Source organism: Lycorma delicatula, chromosome 5 (genome assembly GCF_047948215.1).
Source record: "Lycorma delicatula isolate Av1 chromosome 5, ASM4794821v1, whole genome shotgun sequence".
In the NCBI taxonomy this organism is placed as follows: domain Eukaryota; kingdom Metazoa; phylum Arthropoda; class Insecta; order Hemiptera; family Fulgoridae; genus Lycorma; species Lycorma delicatula.
In genome coordinates, this window is record NC_134459.1 from 86639703 (window position 1) to 86666787 (window position 27085).

A 27085-nucleotide genomic window follows, 5' to 3' on the forward strand; every position below is an offset into this window, starting at 1 on the left:
ATTAATTGAAACCCAACCACCAAAGAATACCGGTATCCACGATCTAGTATTCAAATCCGTATAAAAATAACTATTAGTTATTATTAACTATAGTTATTTTTATTTAACGCTGGAACTCTCGACTTTCAAATCAGCTGATTTGTGAAGAAGCGTTCAGCACTAGACCAACCTGGTGGGTTATATATATATATATATATATATATATATATATTCAAAAGATTGTCCATCACAAAATAACTATCAATCGTATATCGCTGTACCATTACATCCGTACATCCGAGCTATTCCTTCCTACCTTCTATTATTATTTTTTTAATCAAGTAATCCAGGAAAAATTTCAACAATCTGTTATGTCTTTTTTCGCAAGTATGTTCATGTGTTGGCGTATTTGAAGATTAATAACTTTTGGTGGATAAACTGATTTTGATGAAATTTGGTACAGACTCGTGTACGTGGGAAGTTGTTGGCAAAAGTTTGAAGTGATTATCTCCAAGGGGTGGAGTAGATAGTTTGTTTGGGGTCAATTTTCTAAAAGTTTTGCAAACATAACCCATTATATATTAAGCTCAGTATATGCATACATGTGTATGTTATCATTAACGAATTCCTCCAAATTTTTCGCTTGCCTAAAAAAAAAAAAATTTATTTCTAATTTTTTTGAATTTTTGTTATGTATTCCTAAGCATAGCATTAATGAAAGTGACCCCTAAAAAATACGTTGGACTATTATGGGCGGGTTATTATGAGTGGGGTGCCGATCTAATTTATTGGTTGTACATTTTTCTGTGAAATTTTTTTAGGTTGTTCTATTTAATACAGTAAACGTAGAAAAATTAATTAAAAAATCATAGAAGGTGATTTTGGTGGTGGGGAACAGTAAAAATAAAAAATAGCGATTTTTTAAATTTTTTTTGTTTAAACATACAATGATAATTTTACAATAAAACTTCATAAAAAATCCCCCCCCCAAAAAAAAATTGAATTTTAGGTAATTTTTTTCATGTACTATTCATTATTTTTTTACTATATAAGAATAACTAACCAATTCCAGAAAAGTATTATAACTTTGAGGTCAGCTTTTTCATTAGTCAGTGACATGGATTTCTTATGAGTTCCCTTATGTGGGTTTAACCATCTTCAAACCGAAATGAAATTGCTGTTAGATTTAAGATTTATTCTTAAAGTATCACTATAATTTTGTTTAATTATTAAGTTGTTATAAATAGATACATTTGAAGATATAATCAGTTTCTTAATTTTTTTCAAATATAAACGTATTGCATAAAAATATATTTGAAAAATTTGTAGTTAAAAATATAATTTTTAATAAATTAGTTAACAAATAATATATTTATTTTTAAATTTTGGACTCTTTTTTTTTAAATTTTGTCTAATTGATTATAATCTTATGTTGAATTTTATTAAATTAATTTTCAATTTACTACATAAGAGGTTTCTTGTAACTTTTGAAATGTATAATGTTTCCTTTTAAGTGCTTCATTGTGCTTTGTATTAATCTCTTTTTTTAAATTACACCTACTGTATAATAATTAAGTTTAATTCTGCAAAATCAAAATCAAAATACATCTTATTTTTTACGCTTTGATCTCAAATAAAGGATTAATTAATTTTTAATAAAGCAACCTTTTACTTATTTATCTTAAACAAATTCATTTAATTTTTTTTTAAGCTTTTTTTAATTAAAAACCATTGAATTTATATTCAGTAATGAAAATGATTATAAGCTTCATTATTAATATTTTATTAAAATTATTTGAAATTCATTTTTTTATATAAACGTAATGGTTGGCTAGTTTTGAGGATATCTAGCTCCGTTTATTACTTTATTTCATTTTCCTGTGCTATTGTTCTCATAAAACAATCTGTATATAGAATACGATTCACTCCACTAGTTGTGATTAAAAAATAATTATTTTTGATAATCCTGTAAAGTATATTTATACTAAAAGATATTTGAATAATGAAATAAACATGGAGACGAATATTGACGTTTACGGATAATCTTAACAATATTTCTATTCATAACTAAGTTAAATGAATATTTTTTAAGAATTTTTTTCTGTTTTTTTTTTGTTTTAATATTCTATCCCTAAACTTTTGAATTAGGTTCAACAAGCATTGTAACGTAAGCATGTCATTCTCACATTAATATTTTTTTTATAGTTCCGCTCCTATATCTGGGAACACTATAATCAAATCACACATATAATAAAAGGTGCACTAAATTTACGGGTTTTGCATTTTTAGGACAAACCAAGTGAACATCTGATCAAAACACGCATTTTCGTTTCGTACGTAGTTTTTCTACTACCGACAACTGTACGTAATGAACAAAAACAGTCTGCCCATTGAGAGGTCCCGAAATAACTCTTACAATATCAACCAAAAGAGTTTTTCTACGACCAGTAAAGTAGGCGTCTAAGAATCCGTCAGAAAATTGGGGAATATTTATTCACGATGTAAGCAGAATATTATTTATTAGCAAACTTGGGCGATCAACTAAAATATTTGTTGTAATGTATTACATTTACCTTAATTAGTAAAGAATCACACGAGAAATCTAGTCCACCTCCCTTAAAAACAATGTTTTTTTTCTTAATCCTCGCTCATCCATACAGAATCATAAATTTCTTGATTTATCTTAATTTAAGGAGGTTAATATTGACTACGCCTGAAGGAAACCCGAATTTTATATGATACGTAAGTAGACTGCTAAACGATTCATTGTTTAAAGAGTTTGATTACGCACCCGTATATAATTCTTATATCAAAAATCATATGGTTTTCTTTTTCTATTTTTCATTGCAGATATTTTACTAACTTTTGGTAAACGGTGTTTTATTAAAACCAATTTTTAATTACGTTATAATAAACTGAAAAACGAATATAGTATTTTGTTCTCCTCAAAATAAATAAAAAATTTCAAAAAATAAACATGTTTCTTGACAGTTATTAAATAAACGAGTGTATTTCTTATTTAAATTTATGAAGTACAAAAGAGTCATCTAAAATTATATTCATTCATTATTCAATATCAATCTAATTTTAAAGTATAATAATTTTTATAAACCGCACGTTTCGAATTATCATTATTTCTTTATGTATTTAGAAATAATTAAAAGAAATAAGTAGTAAGTATATTAATTAGATTTACTATATGAATATGCAATATTTACTCGATCTCTTTAAAGAAACTAATTTTCCTTAATAAAAGAAAACCGCAAAATAATCCCATTAAACCATCAAACATATGGGAAAATATTTAACTTAATAATCAGTTTTATTTAAATCAAATTATTTTAGAAAGTAACTTAATTTAATTTTTATCATATAAAACATTAATTATTTTATTGCAGTGATGAATTAAAAAAATTAAAATGAAGATTAACAAAAGAGATTAATTTCATTAAGCGGTAAACATAACTGAATATCAGTTCCGAATTGTTGTAAAATGAAATGCAAATCAAATGTAACATAAAGTTAAGTGTAGTGTAGTCTAAGAAAGAGTGTTTTGTTGTTGGTTTTTTCAAATATAAATAAAGATATTTTTATTTTTAACTAGTTTTGAATCTCATGTTATCGATTTATTCTGGTCGTTGAGGTCTACTTTACGACAGTATCTCAGAAATTTGGTTTGAGATTGTATAAGACTACCTGCTAATGTAATTAGGTTGAAAATATTATTAAATCAATGCTTTTATTCCCCAGTAATCTATTTCCAACATTGTTTTCTTTCTTAATTAATAACTTTTCTTTTTTTTTTAAATCGTAAGATAAATGTATAGATATATTATATCGTTTCGTTACTTTTAGTTATTTAATAACAGGATCTGTATTTTTGTTATTACTATTATTATTTATTATGGAATTTTATTAATTGAAAAATTAATGACTTGGAATGAATGTTATGCGGTGGAAGCAAGAAGCAGAATATTTAAGATGAATAAATTTTATATATATATATATATATATATATACACTTCAAGAAAAGTATATGCACATTTTTTTTTTTTAAAATGTATTTATGTAGAAGAATAGATAAAGTGGAATGGCCAAACAAATTAAAAACAAGGAAGTACTGACCAGAATAGAAGAGAAGCAGAATCTAAGCATGGTGAGTCAGAATGAGGAAAATTGTTTGGCTGATTCATATCCTGTGTAGAAATTCTGTTTAGTGAAGGATATGAAGAGAGAAGTGGCAGGAAAGAGAAGAAAAGGAAGAGGATTGGAATGTTTACAATCAGTAGGAAGGAAACAATATAAGGAAATGAAGGAAGATGCTCTTAAGAAAAATGGAAGACGTTCAGTTAAGATCCGTTTGTAGATAAATCCACTGTAGAAGAAAAAAGGGTCATTTTCTTTTTTGCCTAGCGCCATAATATCTTAATGCTTTCTAATTATCCACATCAAATCATTTATCAGGAATATATTCCGCTGAGGTTTAGATTTTATCCAAACGTTATCCCTTCGTACTTATAATTTCACTTTTAAAATTAAAACTGTTTATAAATTCCAAGTTGGTGTGCTTTATTTTGTTGTAGATGTAACTTGTTTACTCTTCCATTTTGTGGTCATCTTACTGTTCAATATATTTTGTTAAATTTTTCCTGTTTTAGAAACGAATTATTTCTACTATATTATTCTCTCCTAGCAGAATAAACTGGTTCATTCCTTTGTATAAAATACTTCTGTATTATTTATTTAATTTTTTTCTCTTCCTTTTTGATTTCGACGAATATTCTTTTAAAATGTTATTTTTACATATATATATATATATATATATATATATATATATATATATATATATATTAATGTTATATTAATGTTATTTATATATATATATATATATATTTTAATTTAAACATTTATTTATAGAAATGTTTTATACTTTTTCCATTATTTTGTATAGTGTATATTTTATTGCTTGCTATTCGTTGTTAATACCTGAAATTTAAGGTGTTTCATATATGCTTTTAGTTTAAACATAAATAAAAATTTATAAAGAATATTTTTTAATAACAATCATCTGTTAATAACTTGTTCTATTTATTACGCAGTGAATACTATAATGCTATATTATAAATGTTAAAAGTACGATTTGCATGAGTTAACACAATGTAGATCAATTATACAAAAGTCACGAGCTTTCAAATCTTAATGTGAACAACTATAGCAGCATATTCTACAAATTAATTTGGATGTTAATTCACTTAGAATATGTCAATAAATCGTAACCATTATCATTTTTAATATATTTATTAGTATTATATAAATAATTGTTAATCGCTAAGCTGTTTACTGTACAATTTTAATAATATACCTATATTAGTATGTATATTAGATTAATATTATGTACCCATATTAATATGTATATATTTTAATAATATAGTATACAAGTATATATAATATACTATTAATATGAAATTAGATGGATGTTTCTTTAATTATCCGTTCTTAGATTACTTACTATTACGTAAGTTTAGCTACAAAGTAAACGTCATTAATTTTAGAGAAAACACTATTTAACTTACATTATCGAGGTGTCAATCTGGATTTCATTTCTTTTATACCAGATTCAAAAAAAAAAAACCAACTGAAGAGGAAGAATTTTCATATACTGAAAAATTAAACAATATCAAAACAGTTCCGCTGATTCTTTTCTTCAGTTTTTACTTACTAGAGAATTAAAAATTAGTGACGATATTCAAATATATACAATAATTTTTTTTTGATGTTGTAATTTTTTATCCCCTGGAGCCGTACCCGCAACTAAGTATTTATACAGCTGCAGGAGGTGGCGTCTCTCAAACTAGTTAGTCGAGAACTAATGTTACCAGATAGCCAGGACTCGGTCTTTTAATTGTATGCCATGCCTCTAATGAGGGGACCCCAAAGGAATTCCCCACCGGGACTCCGGTCTTTACGCTACGCCTCTAATGAGGAACCTCAAAGGGATCGATCCCTCACCGGGACCGTAGTCCAAGACGCAAGGGAATCCTTGTCCATCATCGAAAGTGGGACACCTAAACGGCCCACCTCTCCTGGACGGGGCTATCCCAACCCTAGACCCTCCATAAGCCAAGGCGACGAGACTCATTTTTTTACAGCTGGCTCTACAGCCACGGCTCTCAAGTGAATGTCCGTGGGAATTGCGTAGTAAAACTTTAGCCTCAGTTGGACAGTCTTACGGAGGTGCCCTTCAACCCCACAATTAAAACAATGCCCCCTTTTGTCGGGGCCGTTGCAGGACCCTTGCCCGGTGCCCTATGCCTCAGCACCGATAGCATCATTCCTCGGTCTAAATATACAATATTTTAGGTTTCAATAAATCTTTAATTTTTGGAATTTATCAAGATATAACCAATCCTGCGTTTAGATAAGTATCAGTTGTAATTAATTTACCGAATGGAATGGAATAAATTTAATCTTGTAAAGGAAATCGGTATAATCTCTTTTTCATAAAAAATATTCCTAAAATTTAAAGCAATCTGTGACTTCATTAAATTTTAGCAAATTTTTAATCAAATTTAAAAAATTCAAATCAAAAACAAATAATTTTGTTAATCTCTTTTTTGAGAGAGAAGATGAAATATAAAATCAGGCTGATTTAGTTAAGTTTTTCTTAACTCTTTTTATTCAGTTAAGTTTTTCCTTCTAATAAACCTTCTAATAAGTTTTATAAAAGTTTAATTATTATTATTATGTTAACAACTTTTTGATTTTATATTTATTTGCATAGTTAATTTGGTTTAATTTTAAATATTTACATAATTATTCGAAATCATCTAACATTAAAATAATAATAAATAAATATTGGATGTACAGTAATTGATATTGAATTTATTTATTTTTTTTTAAAACCAATTTACTGTATAAAACTTCTTAAAATGATAATTTTTTGTTTATCACTGTCGCACGATAGCAAATATAACATTAATTATGTACTGCATTCGGTACTTTTTTCTTTCTTTTTTTTCACTTAATCATATAACTAAGACCAAGTTTTTATTCCCAGTTTACTGTAATTATTTCCCTCTTATAATATATCTTCCGTTGTTTTCTTTCCCTGTGCTACCCTTCGTAAAACTATATCTTAGTTTCGTTCTGTATAATGTATAAATATTTTCTTATTCCATCCATTACTAAGTCTTCACATCTCAAAGGATTTTATATCTCTTTTATCCTATTTTCTTAACGTCTATATTTTTCCTACATGATAAAGCCCTATTAGGCTATAAAGAGAAAAGTTCTATGTAGGTTTGGCTGGTCATCTACCTTTAGTAACGCTATTACTCTAAATACAATAGTATTTTCTTTTACAAATATAACAGTTTAGTTTTCCTTATGCTATTTTAACTTTTATTTTGTCTGTGCAGTTTACGTTTCAACCCAGATGTTTTTTTCATATTTTCTATGATATTTACATGAAATTTACTAGAAAATGTAAGTATTAAATTATCTTTAAAAGAAAGCTTTGGAGTTAAGTTATTCCTTATGAGTAAAATAAATTCGATTATTTGTAAATGGAATATGAAATAGATTTAAGTATGTAAAATTTAATCTTTTAAAAATATTCTCGATTCGTGCCTATTATTTTATTATTGGAATTTGAAAAATAGAAATATATCCTATATCAAAGTTTTAAGCATTTAAAATATTTACGTTTTAGTAAAATTGAATTTTAGAAATTATTTTAGCAAAATTTTCGTTTTTGTTTGTTTATTTATTAGCTTTCTTTTCAATAATGACAAGTAAAAATACATCTATACCAAATATTCTTATCCTATTACAATGAAAAATGTTTTATATGGTTCCAAAAAAATGAAATTTTAAAACACGGATGTAATCAAATTTTGAATATTTATTACATAAAACAGGCAGCAATCATCTTCGAAGTATCGTAATTTTTTTCTGTTTTGCCAACAGTTAAGTACTAATGAGAAAGTAAAATTTACTACAAAAATATATAAGAAAATAAATGTTAAATTCTATAAATTTCCGAATATCTGTTAGTAGAATACTTCCATTTCATGAACAGTGTCAACTTGGTCAGTTGCTCAGAGCTGTCTCTGTTTACGGCAACGTTTTTCTTTATCAGAAATATTTCTGTACTTGTATTTCTGTATAATTTAAATAAAGATGTTATTCGGTCTTATTGCGCAGAAGCGCGCAAGAATTTTTTCATTTTTTACTTATTGTTTTTAAATTTTAAATACTATTTTCAGGTATTACCGGTGACGTAAATATAGATTCAAATGGGGATAGAGTTGCTGATTATTCCTTACTGGACATGGATCCTGCTACTTCAGAATTCAGGGTGAGTGAGTTATAATGTTTTATCTATTTTTATTATTAGTAATTATATAACTTTATTGTTTATATTATAATATAGTGACCCTTTTAATTTAAAAAAATTGTTTTATAAGATTGATAACAGGAACTAAATTTTGTTGTTCATTTAAAATATATATATTATTAGGAAAACCCTTTATTTTAATTTTTCTTTACTGAGTTCCATAGATATACAGCATGGAAAAATAAACGAAGTAACATTACATATGAAAATATTATTGCAATAAGATAAGACGAGTGTAGTAATCGTGATTATTCACGTATTATATTGATTCATATAAACATTGTATGCCTCACGATTACTTATATTTTTATTTTTTTTATCATCATTTTTAAATTATTGTTATTTTTCGACTGGCATTATATTCTTAGTCTTGATAATCGGTAAGTAACGATAATTTATAAAATTATGTTAAAAAATTTTAAATAAATAATATAGTACGAGTATATGTATATATTATTAATATGCCATTAATTCTATTAATTAATTTTTTATTAGCATTTAAAAAATAATCAGTATTTGTGTTTTTCGTATATTTCATTTACAGGTTTTAATGATTATTTTATGCATTTCCAGGTACGTATTTAATTTAATGAATTGTAAACAAAAATGTTACGTTTTTACAGTATCGTGAATATTTATTAATATGTATTTATTGGTTAAAATTTTTTATTTATTTAATAATTATCCACAGTAATACAGATACATATTAAGTACAACTAGTGAATGTGATGATACATGAATGACATGGATGAATTGGCTCAATGACCAATTACTGTACAAAATTATTGACAAATAACGTGGATAAATGATACTGTACGTGCTATTAGTTTACTGATAATTGTGTTGTTAGGTTGTAGTAAGCCATTGTTCCAATTTCATTATAGAACTCTGAATAGGAAAATCCTCTGAAAATTATTAATTTATGTTAGGTTCGGGTGACCATATTTTCAACTGTATAAATTATTGTAGTTATGTGTAATGTTCTCGCTAACTATAAGAATTTTTAATTGGACTACATTTCATTGCGCAATGTATATTTTACATAATACTATGTGTTTGCCACGATCCTTAGAAATTTTTATTGAAATTTTTATTGCCTTTAAATGATTTACTGTTCGTGGATTTATTATAGAAAATTCAAAAACGGGTAACCGTAATACCAAATTGATATGAATTCGCCATGACGTTTAGATGCAGAGTGGGGAATTTCATCCTTTCAAACTACGTATTTAGAGAAATCATAGGTTATTTGTAGTTGTCGACCGAAACGCTGAGAATGAGTCCTAAATACTGAAATTGTTTAGATATTGCGACTGATATTTTAATAATTGTAAAACAGATTACACATCTCTGAACAAAAGTCATTTGTTAGAATAATTTCTACAGGGTGTACAAAAAAATTTGGTGTTTTAAATTTCTTAATATATCTCTTGGATGAGGTGTACAGTGTTGATTTAAGGCTAGAATCAAAGATAAAAATACATTTTTAGTTATACGCATGGTTGTAGATTGAAACCCTATCCTTTTGCCTCACGGCGTCACTAGTAAAATTAGCGGCTCTTAAACAGAAAGAATTTTATGTTTCCCAGATTACTAAATATGAATCTGTAGTTACAGTTCAATGAGCGTTTCGTAGATAGTTTAACTGTGATTCTTCAATGACAATAACATTTGTCTATGGCATAATCAATTATGCCCGAATGGAATAATCAATTGTAAACTGATTGGATAATCAATTATGAACCGAATGGATGTCTGTGTAAAGTGAAGAGTACGGGATGACCAACTGGTGGATCGGTCGGCATGGACTTTGTGGCAGAGTTTGTTTGCGGTGGTCCCCAATGTCATCCGATCTATATGATTTTTTTTGTTGAAATTTTATAAAAAATCTTATGTATGTGTCTCTACTTGATTGATTTAAAGTACAGGATTGAAGGAGTTATCACATCCATTATTCCAGATATGCTTGGTAAAATATGAGACGAATTCTCCTATCGCTTGGATATGTACGCCCTGACGAAAAGTGCACACATTAAATACTTTTACGATAAACTCTAAGAGTTACACTTTAATTTTGATGTCTTAAGTCGATATTATTTTGATTACTTTAAGTCGATGTTAAAAAAATATGAAATCCCTTTAAAACACCGATATTCTTTTTTGTTTACTCTGTATTTTCCATTCCGAATACCGTTCCCGATTTGTATTTAATTGCGTTTGGAAATTTTCTGAAGCTCGGAAAACGTTTTTTTTTTCTAAGAGATTTGAAAGTATATGCGATATTATGCCCTGAATAATTTTTAATAAATTACGAGTCAGATAATACTATCAAACTCTATCGAAAACTTGTGAAATATCACAGGAAACCGGATTTATTTCGTGTTTATTTATTAAAAAAATAGGCAATAAAACTTGTTGAACTTTTCTGAATAATAGATGTGATTTACAAAACCCAGTCTGATGATTTTGTCTTATTTGCATATCATTTGTAATAGGGATTCAAGTTTTAAGTAGTAACCTTTCAAATAATTTAGAACGCATAGGTTCAAGACCGATTGGTCTACTGGAGTTATCATCCTCCGGTAGTTTACTGGTCTTTGGAATCATGAAAATTGTAAGATTTACTATTGAAATGGAATTTCTCATCTGAGAAAAACGTTCAAATTATATGTTAAAAGAACTATTCTTCAATTGTTTTTTTTAAATTTCAGATGTAATTAAGTCATATCTGGAAGCTTTTCTTAATGGAAGATTATGAATCAGTTTTAAAATATCGCAATTATTGCATGGGAATGGGGGGAAAGATAAAGAATGGTTTTTAATTGCTGTATTTTAACTCAATGTTTTTTCAATTTTCTTCAGTTTTTTCCATGTTTGTTCTCAAATCCTGATGCTTAATTTAACAAACTACCTGATATTGTCTACTGATAAAATTGTGCACAGTTATTAATGTCGGCTGACAATACAATATTCCACCATTACTTTTGCAAAAATCCCCTTGTACGGGGATAAATTTGTAAAGTGTATATAACTGACAAAAAAATGTTTTGTTAATTTACAATTGTATTTCAATAATCAAAAATTTCACTATTTCGTTACTTTGTATAGTAAATGTTTGATTGAAAAATTTGTTTGATATTTTAAAATATATTAGAAATTTCAATATATGATGTTATCTTTTGAAATCCAAATTAACCTACTAATTAAACTCATTCAATATATGATAATAATTTGATTAAAGTATGACTAAAATTATAAAGCTAGTTTTTAAACATTTAAAAAATTTTTTTGTAATATTATTAATTTTCTGGTCATCTTGTGACATCTTAATTTATTCACATGTTAGGTAGTAGATGTATTGACCTATAACTGGCTCATATTTTTGAATTAAAATATTTAAAGTCAGGCTAAGCATTCATTTGTTAATAATGTTTGCTTTAAATTGTTATGATCAGCCAATATAAGAAGGGCTTAAAGTAAATTTCGTTTAATTAAGATATGGTACTATACATATGTATAAAGTATGGAAGTACTGATGAGTAATTGAAATATAAATCTCTGAAGGATTCTATTATGTGATAAAAATTTGGTAATAAAATAATTCTGGTAGACTGGGTTTTTTCCTTTCACTTTGGGATGAGAGTTCCAAAGGCAAAGGATAAGACCCAAGGAAAGGATTCCTTCTACTCGTATATAAATACGAGTAGAAGGAATGTATCGTAAATTGCGTTCAAAATTTTTTATTATTCAAATATCACCCGTTAGAGATTGACACTAATATTTCTAAGATCTAGACTATATCTCAGTTGACTTTTAGCTTTAAATAGTGTGAATAGAATTTAAATCGTTTGATTCTGCAGAATTTTTTCATGATTTTTAGTAACAAATGTGTTATTGTTAGAAGTTTTGATAAGAAAAAGGTCGATAAGACGTATTATGTTTTAAAAGAAATGTATTTATGGAATGACATGTTTTTGCTAATTTATATGTAAAAATTTTGTTAAGGCCTCATTTTCCCAATTCCCATATTGATTAAAATAAGTCGAATTATAATCAATACACTCGTTTTCGTTCATTCGTAATGACAGGAAACAATAGTTTAGTGGACAAACTTAAGCTTCATAGATTCAATTTTCTCTAGCGAACACTTTGGATAACTATTTGTAAGATTTGCTCGTATGCAATAAATAATTTTTAATTTACTTTGTACATACATAAGGGTAGATCATATTTTTTTTTTTTTAATTTGCAATAATTTAAAGTATTAAAAAGCCGAACTTGCACCATTGATTCCAAAATCCAATAATTTATCTGTAATAATTTCATCAATTTAAAAAAAAAAAAAAAATTATTATTTTAATTTCTTTTATTATTTTAAACTAGTTTTCATAAATAAATATATTGTTAAGGACTTCATTCTCCTGTCTCTCTCTCTCTCTCTCTCTCTCTCTCTCTCTCTCTCTCTCTATTTATATATATATATATATATATATATATATATATATATATATATATAAATTAACAATTAATATATTCCACGTTGATATGTTAAAAAATTATAGTTAAAATTAGAGTATACTCGTAGAATCGGACAGTCATAACTTTTTAAACTCCTGATGATGGTTTCCAAGTAAGCCGAAAGTTCTAGAGAACATATCAATGTGCTGGTAAGGTGGATTATATTAATTGTTAATTTATTTATTTAACATATCAGCGGTACCACGTTTCAGAAATTCATATATATATATATATATATATATATATATATATCCTATTTTCAATCACTTTTTTTTTATATCCTATTTGATATAAGTAACTGATAAATACTTATTTCAAGGAACTTCATCCGATTTTAGTTTTCATACTAGTTACTAGTTAATTAGTTAAAATACTAGTTGTTAGTTATAAAACTAATAAACAAATCGCTGAAAAACTTTAACAATATTAGTGTAGTCGTGTAAAAGTGTTCAACGAAATTTAAAAAAGATATTTACAGATTATATAAACCTTATAGATTATGACAAACCTCATTTTAAGACCATTCATTTTATTTTAAAACCAACTCATATTATTATTCTTCTGAAGATTAATTTGCGTTTTTATGTCAGGTACAGCAAAAGAGAACCCGTAATTTACTACATATACTTCTTAAATTTCTTCGCCTATCCTATTTCTAACTTATTTGCAGACACACCGACCTCTCTAAGGGCTTGGTAAAACCACGACCTGAAGATTTATTACATTTACTTACTTGAAAATAATATTCTTTCCCGTATGTACACACATAATCTTATTGTGTGGATCTGTCTGACATAAGTGTAATCCCGAGACAACTCTTCTAAGGGATTTCCCATTTAAATATATATATATATATATATCCAGTACAAGTAAACCTATCTTATTTTTGTTTCTTTAGAAAACATCAGCACGGAAATTTCACACGACCTGTCTTCGTAAATTCTTGTTGAAAGTAACGCTTTGTTTTTTTAAAATTTGAAGTTATTGTTCATTTAGAGAACAAATATTTTAATTCTTATTTATACTTCCTATAATCTTAAATTCTTATTACGTATCACTTTCAAATTTTTACATTCTGAATTTTGTTCTAAATATCAATTACTTTCCCTAGTTACGGTTATTTTAACAGCTTGTTTTTATTATTACGTCTCATATTTTACGTTTTGCAAAAGGTTAAGAATTATTCTACTCATCATCATTATGTAAAGAAAAGAGCAAAGTAAAAATAATTATGTTTCGTTGCGTTACGTCTAGAAATTTTGATGCTAATCAAAATATATGACAGTGCCTTAGTTTCTCTATAATAGTACTCGTTCTTAGAGATTATCTGTACAGTATATTTTACAATTATGATAATTTTATCATTCCTTTCTCCATTTTTTTTTTTTGTTAATTAGATTGAATTTTTATCGGGTTTTCATTTCTCATCCCTTCGGTTCTTTTCCTTTTTTCTAGAAACTGAAATTTCTGCAGTACAGTGAAAATTAAAAACTGACATTTTTCATTAATATACAGATTTTTCTGTCACTGAAAAGTAAGAAGATCGCCTTTTATTTAAATTTATGGATCATAGAAATTTCGACTCTGCTACTACCATCTCGAGTAATCTACTTTTATTTTTATTTGTTTTTAAAAATTTGTTTATAATTCACGTTTTAACGTTTATTACCTTATACTAATTATTTTATCTAAAGAAAATTTTTTTATTTATTATATTAATTATTATTTTATCTGATACGTACAAATTTATTGTGGAGGCATCAATTCTAAAATATTGTATATTATTTTATTAAAATGATTTTCAAAAAATTGGTGTATCGCTGTGTCATCGTTGCTACGAACAAATATATTCGATCAGGTTGAATTTCCCACTTATAAATTATTTGTCAATGTTTATCCGATGACACACTACTAAATATAAATTCATTAAAGAAAGATTGTCACCTAAGAGTGGTAGGGTGGTAGGGGAAATTAATTTACAATAAAACGGAATGAGAAGTGTAAAATGAATTTCACTTTGGGGATAGTTGTACGCTTGAATGGGAATATTTAACCTTTGTACGTAATTTTAGAAATGTCGCATTTTAACGAAAAAAATTGTAACCTTTTTTCCAGTTTTTCAAAAATTCTTATTTATTATTAAATAAAAACATAATTTTTGTCATTAAAATGAATTTTATAATTAGTATCCTTGTTTTAATATACTTGCTCCTTGATTTTTCACTACTGAATAGTTTTCATTTACAAATATATATATATATATATATATATATATATATATATATATATATATATATATATATCTAACGTTTTGTTTTATAATGAAAATTAATTTGTTATTTTATATTATCTCTACTTGAGTCTCTTATGGCTAAATATATGTAAAGGACCTGATGTAATAGCGGAGTGTCTTTATTTGTGAGTAACTTTTACTTTTTCCCGTTTAGCGTCCGGAAATTACCGTCAGGTATTACTTCAGAGGATAAATGAGGATGATATGTATGATTATAAATGAAGTGTAATCTTGTTCAGTCTCAGGTACACCATTCCTGAGATGTGTGGTTAATTGAAAGGCCAACCACCAAAAAACACCGGTATCCACAATCTAGTATTCAAATTCGTATAAAAATAACCGTCTTTACTAGGACTTGAACGCTGCAACTCTTGACTTCCAAATCAGCTGATTTGCGAAGACGTGTTCACCACTAGACTGACCCAGTGGGTGTCATTTGTGATTAACTGAGTTCACCATACACAATATTAATGCTTTAATATCAAAATAACAGTTTAACAGCTTTAATATCAGTACATCAGTTATCTTTTTCGTGCTCATGTTTCAAAGTACGTTATGTACTCACAAAAAAAATTCAGAAGTCACACAACTACTCATTACATGCTTTTCTTTAACGTGTTCTCAAATCTTGCAACCTGATTAAATTCATTTCCGTCATCATACAGTGATGAATATTGATATAAAAATATCCCATTATTAATGTTATATATTTCTATATTTTATGTATAGAACATTAATAAATAAGTTCTCAGAGCACCGAATTAATACTGGATCCCTAATTAATGATATTTTGAAAAATATTTATTCCTTTTTATCTCTTTTAATATTGTATATTCTACAAAATATTGTAATAAAAAAATAAATAATAACTAATCATAAAACGCTAATGTACTAATTAAGTTTTTATTTTTTGTATTCGAAGAATAAAGATATTCGTATTTAGTTCAGTTGGTCAATAAGTCTTTTAAAAAAAAATTATTTACTTTTTACATATCTTTCTATTCTTCTTCGTATTACAAATTGTTGATGGTAACTAACGATTATAATTGTTTACAGTAGTAATGAATTCTGATATACTTTTGTTCATAATTGAGGATGACACATTATTTTAACTCATTTTAGTTTTACAAAATAACTTCTAAAATAGTAGGCATAATATTATATATTAATAAAACAGATAGATTTATAATTTATGTAACTCATTTTTATTGTTTATTTTGTGATCTTATTAGATTTAAAGGGTGAGAAGCAACTTACAGTAAGAATTGAATAACACAAATAACTTCAACAGAGTTTTTATTCAACTTTCTTTTGTTTAAAGTGAAAAAGCGAAATTTTTTTTTTTGAGTTTACTGTTCTGTTAAAGTTTTCTGTGCAATAAAGACTTCTTTTTTTAAAGTCTTATATTGTTACAGTCTTATGTGTAGTAGAATTGGATTTACTATAATACCTTACAAACTTCGTTTGTTTCTTTTAAAGCCTGTAAAATTGGTATGAGATAATAGTTTCTTTATAGTCTTTCTTCATCAAAAGTTGTTAAATTTATTGTTTTGTTTTCAGTTAGTTGATGTAGCTTATTTGAGATAGAAAAAGAATATTTGAATAATACTAACAGTATTATTAAAATATTCAAAACATGTTAGGAAACAATAATCCTTTAAGTATAGTAGGCGCTTTATAACTTTTCCGTAAGTTTGAAGCTTCATAATACACTTTATAGTAACGTTAAAAAATTGAGGGTGGTTTGATATCCTTTGATATCACCACTGTTTGTTTACTTAATGCAATTTTTAAAAAAACGAAATTTATCTATGTAAAAATAAAGTGTATCTAAAAATCTCTATATTATGCTCATGTGAAACGTACAAAAAAATCTGAAAATTGGACTAATTGTTTTCCATTTATTAGCCATTTTATTATTATTATTATTATTATTATTATTATTATTATTATTATTATTATTATTATTATTATTATTTTATGAAATACTTTCATCAGGAATAGTCATATTTTTCTAAATAAAAAAAGAAATTAATGTTTTGTTTTTAAGACAATTACTATCATGTACAATAATCTCTAATACAACAAGGATGTAATGAGATTTTAAGATTGAAGTAGAGACTATAGTTAAACATTTTAATTGTTATTATAAATTTAAACTTTTAAAAATTCTTTCAAAATTTTCTGCAAGGTAACTAATTTAATACTGAATTAAAAATTTAAATTTGAAGACGAATTAGTTGAAATTTTTGAAGTCTGTTTTATTATTATTATTTTTTTTTTTTTACAAAACCTACTATAATTTCTTTTAATTTAAACTATGAACAGAAATTAATAAAAGGCTAACCTTGTAGGAACAGTTATTAGAAACTGACAAAAACCTGGCTTATGATAAAAAGTAAAAATATGTAAAGGGAAAATATTATGAATTTCTCGCCAAACTTAACGCATAATAAGTTTTACCGAATATTAGCTAAGACAATTTTGAATGCGGAAATAAAAATTGTTTTTTTATTTCAATTTTTTCAACTGAGGATTTTCCTGGTATTTCATTTAAATTTACTTACATATAAAATGACATCATTGGTCATTTGGTGAAGATTAAGAGTTGAATATTTAAATAAAACAGATAACAAAATATTTACAGATGGAATTGATAACCTCTCCTATTATAGAATTTAAAGAAATTTGTACAGATTCAGTCAGTTTAAGGATTAGAACTGAAATCAGATTAAAGATATGGTTCTCTTTTCTAATATATCATAAAATTCAGCCAAGATTAATGTATTATAAGATGTTAAATATTAAGATTTTTTAATGTTTAAAAATTTATCCCTTCCCTTTTTGACAAGCGTTTTTAACTCCTTCCATCATTATACCGCACCTTTACAAATAATTACTTTGTAGTAAGATAAAAAAAATCATTTAATTTTCTTTTTCACATTTTCTTGGACTGGGCTTTCCAATTCTTTTAATTAGTTAAAAAATTTGACTAGTAATTTTTTTATAAAATTCTACAATACTTTCAGGTATAGATTTCATGCAATACTTTACCATAATTATTTTTTTAAATTGGCATACTATTTCATACTATAGTAATTAACTGCCGTTTAAACTCTTTTTGAGATATAAAATCAATTAGATGTCATGTTGTAAATTTATTCATATGCATATGCATAATAATATTCAGGATTACAAAACTCCTATGTTATTATTTAAAACAATTTTTTTTACTTAGAGCACTACTTTCTCAGCAGTTTTGTGCTTCAAATTAAAAATGAAAAAGTCATGAAATTAAAAATTAAATATAAGATAAATATTTACCAGTGTAATATTATACTGTCGCAGAAAAATAATTTTCTTTTCTGTTAATTAAATTTATAAAATGTACAGAATATTATCGTACATGTACTTGTATATTAGGTATTTAACAGTTAAACTGTTTTTCTTTACTTTGAGAATTATGAACAATTAAGAGAAATACAAATATTTATTGTAATTATTAAAAGTTGCTATTTCAAAGGTTTTGTAATATAACAACTTTTTTAATTTCACTCTATTATTCAGAATTTTTTTAAAGCTTTGTTGTTGTTATTACTGGTTGAAAGGTAGAATGAGGTTAGCGATTGGTGTGGTCTATACTAACATAATAAAGGCTACATTCAATATTCCCACCCTTTTCAACCACACTATTTCTCATTCTTTTGCTGTAGGTTAGACCCATACTGATTATATTGTTAAAAGAATCAATATTTTGCGTTTTCTCATTTATCACACTGAAAAAATGGTTTAATATTCTAATAACATTGTCAGGGATGCTTTTTAAATTAAAAAAATTATAATTTATTCTTTACCCAGCTTAGAACTGTTTAGATAATCCCAGTTTTCTTTTTAGAATAACTACATTTTAAAGTCCCTAGCAGAATTAAATTAAGTATGATTTTTACAGGAAATACTATTTTGTGTTTGTGTTTATTGTCCTCCAATGAAATTCATGTTATTTTATGTTAAATTATTCTTGATATTAATGAATTTATCATTAGTATTTACAACTAAATTCATATCACGTCGACCAAAATTAAAATGGAACATGATACTGGATTATTTTATTTTTGTTTTTTCCTTTAACAATTTTGAATTTTGCAACAAATTAGAGACATGTTCTACAAATAAAAAATATTAATTTGTTATATTACTTATAAGTCTATAACTTTCATGCATATCTATTCTACTGAATTATTTTTTCTGAGGTTATTGTTGTTCATTACTCAACTAGTTCTTGTAATAAATCTTAAATAAACTTTGGTTTCGGTGGACTCACTAAAGAAAGCTTCATGAAAATACTACATTTCTTATTTTCATTAATATTCCTGGTACAAGATTCTTTTTATTTTTGAAAGTGAGTTTGCAATTTTTGTGTAAGATTTATGGTTCATTTCATGTCGCTTGTAAGTGTGTGGTTATGGCATGTAACATATATATATATATCGTTTCTGTTTAAATTTGTTTTCTTAACTAAACCTATCGAACTCTCTTCTTCTTTTTCCTGTTTGGCCTCCGGTAATTACCTTTCAGATAATACTTCAGGGGATGATATGTATGAGTGCAAATGAAGTGCAGTCTTGTACAATCTCAGTTCGATCATTCCTGAGATGTGTGGTTAATTGAAAACCCAACCCCCCACCAAAGATCACCGTTTATCCACGATCTAGTATTCAAATCCGTGTAAAAATAACTGACTTTACTAAGACTTGAACGCTAGAACTCTTGACTTCCAAATCAGCTGATTTGGGAAGACGCGTTCACCACTAGACCAAGCCGGTGGGTCAACCTATCGAACTAAATTTTGTTTAGTTTTCGTATAACTGACTAAACAGCAAGGTTTTTGGAAACTTTTTAGAATCTAATTATCTATTCTTTCGTTATAATAATCAACGTTCAAGAGACGAAAATTAATAATTAGAATATCGAAGAAACTAACAGATTTTTTCCATAATTTTTAAAATTATGTCGAAGAAAGTAGTACGTTGTACTACAAAAAAATGAACATTAGGAAAACACAATTTATTTATATTTTTTGTTTTCTCTGAGATAAATTAAGAGCTGGGCGTTGATTCAAGCCGTAAAATAATAATATATTTGCTTTATGAAATAACAGCTTGATTTGTAAATTTTTATTTACTATTTTAAAATTCATGCCAAATATGAATATAAGTATGATGAAAAATACATTAAAAAAAATGATGAGAATAAATCCTTTTTAACTAATAATAAAATAAAAATTATTCTGCCCTTTGAGAGTATTTTTTTTTCGTTTAGTTCGCATTATAAAATATATTGTATATCATGATGGTTAAGTAAAACTTTTAAAATGCTTATTTGAATATCTTTTAAAAAAATTTTTAACTTACTATCTTTTTTTAAATTTTTAACTATAAAATATATTTTCATAATTATTAATCTTTTCCTGCTTAAAATTTTTAATCGTAGACTTTTTGCCTTTTTAATATAATCTACTTCAGTTTTAACGGTATTCTTGTTCATATACTAGACGATTTTTTTTTTTTTTTTGTTATGAAAGAGCGATCATCAACAGTTATGGTCATTAGCCTGGTGGAAATTGGTAGCGTATGAAGATATGTCATGCCTGATCGGAATTCGAACCTGAAACCTCCACATGAAATGTTGAGACGCTATCTATTCAGCCACGGAGGTCGGCACTAAACTATCTGTTCATGTGATAAGATGTTTTTACCCTCCTACTAAAATATTTCATATAATTTTAATTATTTTTTCATTAATTAATTAGGTGTCCTGCTATAAAAAGACCTCTTCATATTGTTATCTTCTACCTTACTCCTAATTTATCAACTCTTTCCTTCAACGTTTATATTACCCAGAATCTTTTACCTTCTTTCTTTCCCCGTAGTTTCTTTCAGTAGTTTTTATTAATTTCCTTTTTATAGTTTAATTTTTGCAAATATCTGTTTTCTTTTCGTTATTATTTATACTTCTTTTTATTTTTACCTTTTTTTCAGTTTATTTTCACAATTATGTTATTAAATTTCTCTTGTACAGAATACGTGTCTTAGCCCTAAAATTTACGAGAATTTGTAGGTTACTAGATTAAAAATATAACAGAATCGAATATAAACTTATTAAGCCAATTTTAGTTATTCATTAGTTATTGTATTTCCAGTAAATGAAGTATTTACTTACATCGTTAAGTTAATAAAGCTTTTAAGTCAACTAATGTGAAGTTAGTTTATGTAAAATTTATATTTGAATAATTTATTATACATTTTCAGTTAAAGTACAATTCCGATATTGTTACATGATTATGAAATTTCTGAAAATAAATATCTATTTAATTTAGAGAAACAAAAACTCCGAAGAAGGAAAACTAAACTAGTAGAATTAAAAAAATGTGCAAGTAAAATAGGATTGCTAATATCATAGGAAGAATCTGATTTGGACACCACATGACTTCCTTGTACGCTTATTAAATTACATATACACATTTTTAAAAGGAAGTAAATTTTATTTCACTAATAACTTCTGATTTTTTTCATAATATTTTTGTTTTATTGTTATTATGGAATTATGATTTATTGCAATTTCTTTTTACAATCACAGGTTAATAATTTTTAATAAATCAATATATTTAAATTAAAAACAAAGGAAATGAAGTCGAATTCGAGCCAATGTGTCTTCCCCTTGTAAGATAAAAATATTTCATTAATTAAAATTTTATTTGGATATAACTCTGGAACCAATGAAAATAAGTACCACTTATGATGTATTGATGAAAAGCTTTCAATGAGGGGTATTACTGCAGTTAAGATAAAGTTCAAAATCCTAATATTTTGAATTTTAGGCTTTTTTTAGACATTTTTGGTCAAGTCAATTGCAATCAAAAGGGGAGGTGCACATGTAGTTGTTACAACAATTCTAAATCCAAAATTTCAACATCCTACGGCTAATTGTTTTGAGTTATGCGAGATATATAGTTACATATAAACGTCACGCCGAAACTAGTCAAAATGGATTATGGGATGGTCAAAATCATATTTCCGTTGAAATCTGAAGACCGAAATTTTTCGCGATCGCAATACTTCCTTTACTTCGTAGAAGGAAATAAAAAACGAATTGGATTTCCAACACAAAATCTCAGTCAGTATAATTAAAATATCTCCTAATAAAAAGATTAAAAGAACATCTAAATTTAAATATCTTGGAAAAGTAAACACCCCTATTGTTCTAGAAGCAGTAAGGATGAGAGCAACAGTACAGATAATGGGAAAAGCCTATCATGTTACATGCACTGATTTATTATAAAAAATCGATAACAACAAATGCTAAACTTAGACACTATAAGACAGTAGTAATTTTACATGCAGCTTTATATGGATCTGAGTGTTGGAATTTCTTTACAAAAAATAAAATATTGGATAACTGAAAAGAAAGGTACTAAGAAAAATTCTTTGTTCAATTCTCGAGGAAGGAATCTACAAACATAGAAAAAAACCATCTTTACAAAAGCTGGGGAAGAATTGATCATCATTTGAGGAAAAAAAGATTAATAATTTTATGGACATTTGTATAGAATGGAAGACAGTAGATTAATGAAAAAAATATATAACATTTTTGTAAACAGGAAAACTAAAACCAAATGGTTTGACGAAGTCGAGAAGGATCTTAAAATACTTAATATATCAAAAGATATACTGGGTAGATCTCTTTTTAAAAAGCTGATTTCAGAAGCTAAGTTTTCAAAGGAAAAGAATATCTTAAAAAGCCTAGCATGGAATGTAGAAAGAAGAAGAATCATTGAGAAAGAATGATTAAATTTTTCAGGACAGGAAATTTAATATTTATTGTGATCCTTAAGGTGGTTCAAACGGAAATAAAACCAGTTTAATCGTTTAGAATTTTAATAACACCAACAATTTTAATTAAATCCTTTGTGATTACTTAATTTTTATTTCAGTGTATATCTATTTTGCAATTAGTAAAATCGTTATCCATAATTAATACTACTAATTAATATTGTTGGTATATTTCATCATGTGATAACTTTTATAATAAATTAATTATATATATATATATATATATATATATATATATATATTGGTGTATAACTTCCTAAATTTTATTCTGTCTAATAATACTACTAGAGCTAATTATCATAATCATATTATGTTGAAGGCAAAACAAATTAAAATTTTGTTTTGAAATTTTAGGATCCAAATTTTTAATCTGGTTTGAAGTAGTTAATGTTGGGATTCTAATCAAGAGCTTTTCAGCTTTTAAATGGTGCTGCAACTTTTCATGTTGTAGACATATCTTACTGGTTAGTAATTTTATTATGTTAAATGAGTAGCAATAATAATAATAGAATCACGTTGTACATCTGTTCATGTTTTCTTGTGAACATAGTATTAAAAAATAATAAAATAAGTTCTCTTAAAAGAAATAAACTCATTATAAATCCACTGTAATCCATCTTGATAAATAAACAAGATCTTAATTTAGAGTTCTAGAAACGTGTACAAAATTCACAAATGATAGTATCAGAATTATCAAATAACTCTGTTCTGTATCTGAAAGGTTTTAGCTCTCGTAATTACTATACCACAATTCATGAACAAACTTTTATTAATAGAAAAACTTTCTACCACTGACATTTATCAGATTTATCAGACATTTAGAAGTGTGAATTAAACAACTTTTTCTTATCATTCCATTTTTTAACAGAGTCCAAAAATACGAGAAGTTAGAACATATCAGTCAATAATATCTACAGAATAATATCAGTCAGAATATCTACATATCAGTCAATAATTTCTTTGCGTTTCTTTTATTTTATTTTTCAAGACGTTTTCGTTTGCAAACTGATACTTTTACATGTAAAAATGACATTTTTAATTAAAAAAATAGTAATAAATTAATAAAAAGCTGACAACAAAGTTATTATATTTTCTGTTCTTATTTATTCTTTTAAAGATGAACCATATTCTATTTACAAAAAGGTTAAAAAATTCCACTTAAAAATATACAACCATTATAACGTTACCTAAGACAAGATTTCTTTTTTGTGGGTGGGGGTGATTTATGATGAAATTGTATTGGTAATATTATTATTAAAAGTTTAAACAAACCAAAAAAAGTTTTAAAACATTCAAAAAATCGAAATGTTTAAACTTTGATCGGCTTCCTACCCCCAATATTGCCTCCAAAGTATTTTATGTTTGATCATTTGTACTACTATTACGCTTAGGAAGACATACAAAAATATTTGGTTAAAAATATGAAATAGATAAAATAATAGCTTTTTTTTTCAGGGAAAGGGAGAATAAATTTAGGGAATTTTTTTAAATGTAAGATAAGCGTGTACACATATACCAAAATTTTGAGAAAGTATACCCCAAATAAACTGTCTACTTCCACCGATTGAATATATTGACTCCAAACCTTTACCAACAAATTGCACTATATACACGAGTCTGTACCAAATTTAATCAAAATCAGTTTATCCTGTCATAAGTTATTGAGCTTTAAATACTCCAAAACACGTTCATGTGTACGTATATATGAACGTTATTCCCACTTTTTTCTTTTTTGGTTCCTAGGTCATGAAACGTCATAAAACTTTAATTTTTGCAACATAAATTCTAGAGTTATGATTCCAGGAAATTAAAAGAATAAGCTCAAATAAAAAAAATAGACCAAACGAGAATAATTTTTTATTCTTGGAAAAAAGATATTTTTCAAAATCATTTCGAAACATTAATTTCTCGTTACCTATAAATATTTTATAAGAACAAATTATTTATTTACATTTCAATGTTAGCAATTCTTTTGAACTCGCCTTTAGCCTAAAACTTTTGTTAAACCCTGCTAAAAAAAAAAAAAAAAATAAACAACAGGTAACAGATATTTCCTGTAAAAGTACGCAAAAATTGTTTCTTAATTTCATGATTTGGAATGTTATGTTAAACTGTGTCCTGAGTAAGTTAATCAAAAAAAAAAAAAAAAAAATTAGGCAATTTAGACATTTTCTGATCTTCGGATTCCACCTTTATTTATTTTTACACCAAATTTATTGTATGGCTTAGTTTAGTGAAAAACATTAACTTAATAGCAGCTGGAGAAAACTACCTGCAGTGATATATTTTAACGTGAACGTGTTCAACAGTATAACTTAATGCAGGAGAAAAAGACAAAGTAACTGCAAAATTTAAAAGTATTTACTGTGTAATTTTAGAGTCCGAATTGAAATATAAATATCTCTCATAGCGTACGAGAAGTGTAGAAATTTTTACAGTAATTAGTTTATATTTCATGTTATTTTTTAACAAAATAACATATAGAATTAATCGAACCAGGTAACAGATTCAGAGGTTTTTTTTGTTCGATCGACGAACAACCTACATATCGCACATAGATACATAATTGTTTATATAAAATACCTTTTTGATAATACTAAATAATATTTACTTATCAAGTGATAAGTAAATACTTACCAGTTGAAAATTTTATTAGATCCGTAAAAACAGTTTTCAAACTTAACGACTGTAAACAAAATCTTTTTAAAAAATATTCAGACTTGAGAGGCTAAAGCGGTTTTCAGGTGAAGCTATAAATGGTAGTTTAAAAATGGTATGAGCTACTTAGGTTTTTTCATGCCGAATATATTTCTGGAGTTACAGATTTATTTGTTTGTTTAATGGATATAGGCCAGTCGGGATAGATTAAAAAAATTAATTAATTAGAAGAGAAAGGAATAGTACTATATTATTGAGTAATCATTAGTTAAAATTTCAAGGATTTCAATTTAAAAAAAAAAACTAATTTAGAAGAAAATATTATAATATACTCCAAAAATGCGTCTTTTTGTTTATTTTTCAGGTAATTTCCTTCGTAGTAATTAATAATTAAAAGTCGTATGTAAAAACCTTTCAAATTATTTTTTCTGCTTAGAAAAAACAATAAAAGCAATTAGAGATTTAAATAAAAGCCCAAGTACTTAAGTTACTTTTGGACCAAGTAGATGAAAAAATACAATTAAGCAGAAATTTAAGTCTGGAATTAGAGCGCACATCCAATTTTTACTGAAAGTAATGTAACCTATAAAGTAAAAAAGTATTTGTTTTGTATATTCGGTATTTAAACAAAACCTAATTCTATAAATTGTCTATTTACGTAAAAAGGTAAAAGGTAGATCTAACTTACTGATGTACGTTTAGATATGGTCTGTGAATATGTCAGAGACAAAAAAAATCTTGGCTTTTACATACCTTTCATTCATCGCTAAATGATCTCATAGTTTATTGGCTATAAGTATTATCCCCGATTTAATTGATTTTAATTTTATACCAAATTTTCTCATCAAGCAAAAAAAAAAAAAAAAAAAATATGGATGTAATGGTCTAATCAAAAGATTTTTCCGTTCTTCGTGGTGTAGTGGGTAGCTTTCTGACCTTTCATCCGGAGGTTCCGGGTTTGAATGCCGGTCTGGTTACAAAGGAAAGGTTTTTTCACATGCTACAAAATAAATAATTTTTCATAATCTTTTGTCGCGAATTAACTCGAGCAAAAAAATAAATTATTGTATATCAAATTTTCATATACATTCATTCAATTTGAAAAACCTGGACAAAATTTGAAATCATTAATCGAGTGAGCCACCATTTTTTATGTGTTTGGTTAATTATTGTGCAATGTTTATTGCTAAATTAAATTATTTCTTTAACAATTTTAATGAATAATATTTAAACTCGTTGACGTAAATCAGTTGTTTAACAGCTGATTTTCAAAGTCGAAGGTTCCGAGGTTCAAATCTTAATAATAGTTAATAACTTTTATACGGATTTGAATACTGGATGTGGATACCG

The 27085-nt window shown here is 26.3% G+C and overlaps 1 protein-coding gene across 1 annotated transcript in view; it reads left to right on the top strand.

The window, feature by feature from the left end:
- The window catches only part of LOC142325158 (atrial natriuretic peptide receptor 1), a 1463037-nt gene that overhangs the window by 703887 nt on the left and 732065 nt on the right, over window positions 1-27085 (top strand). The window contains exon 7 of the mRNA XM_075366562.1: window positions 8247-8338. Coding sequence (XP_075222677.1) covers window positions 8247-8338 — 92 coding nt within the window. The remainder of the gene's footprint in view (window positions 1-8246; window positions 8339-27085) is intronic.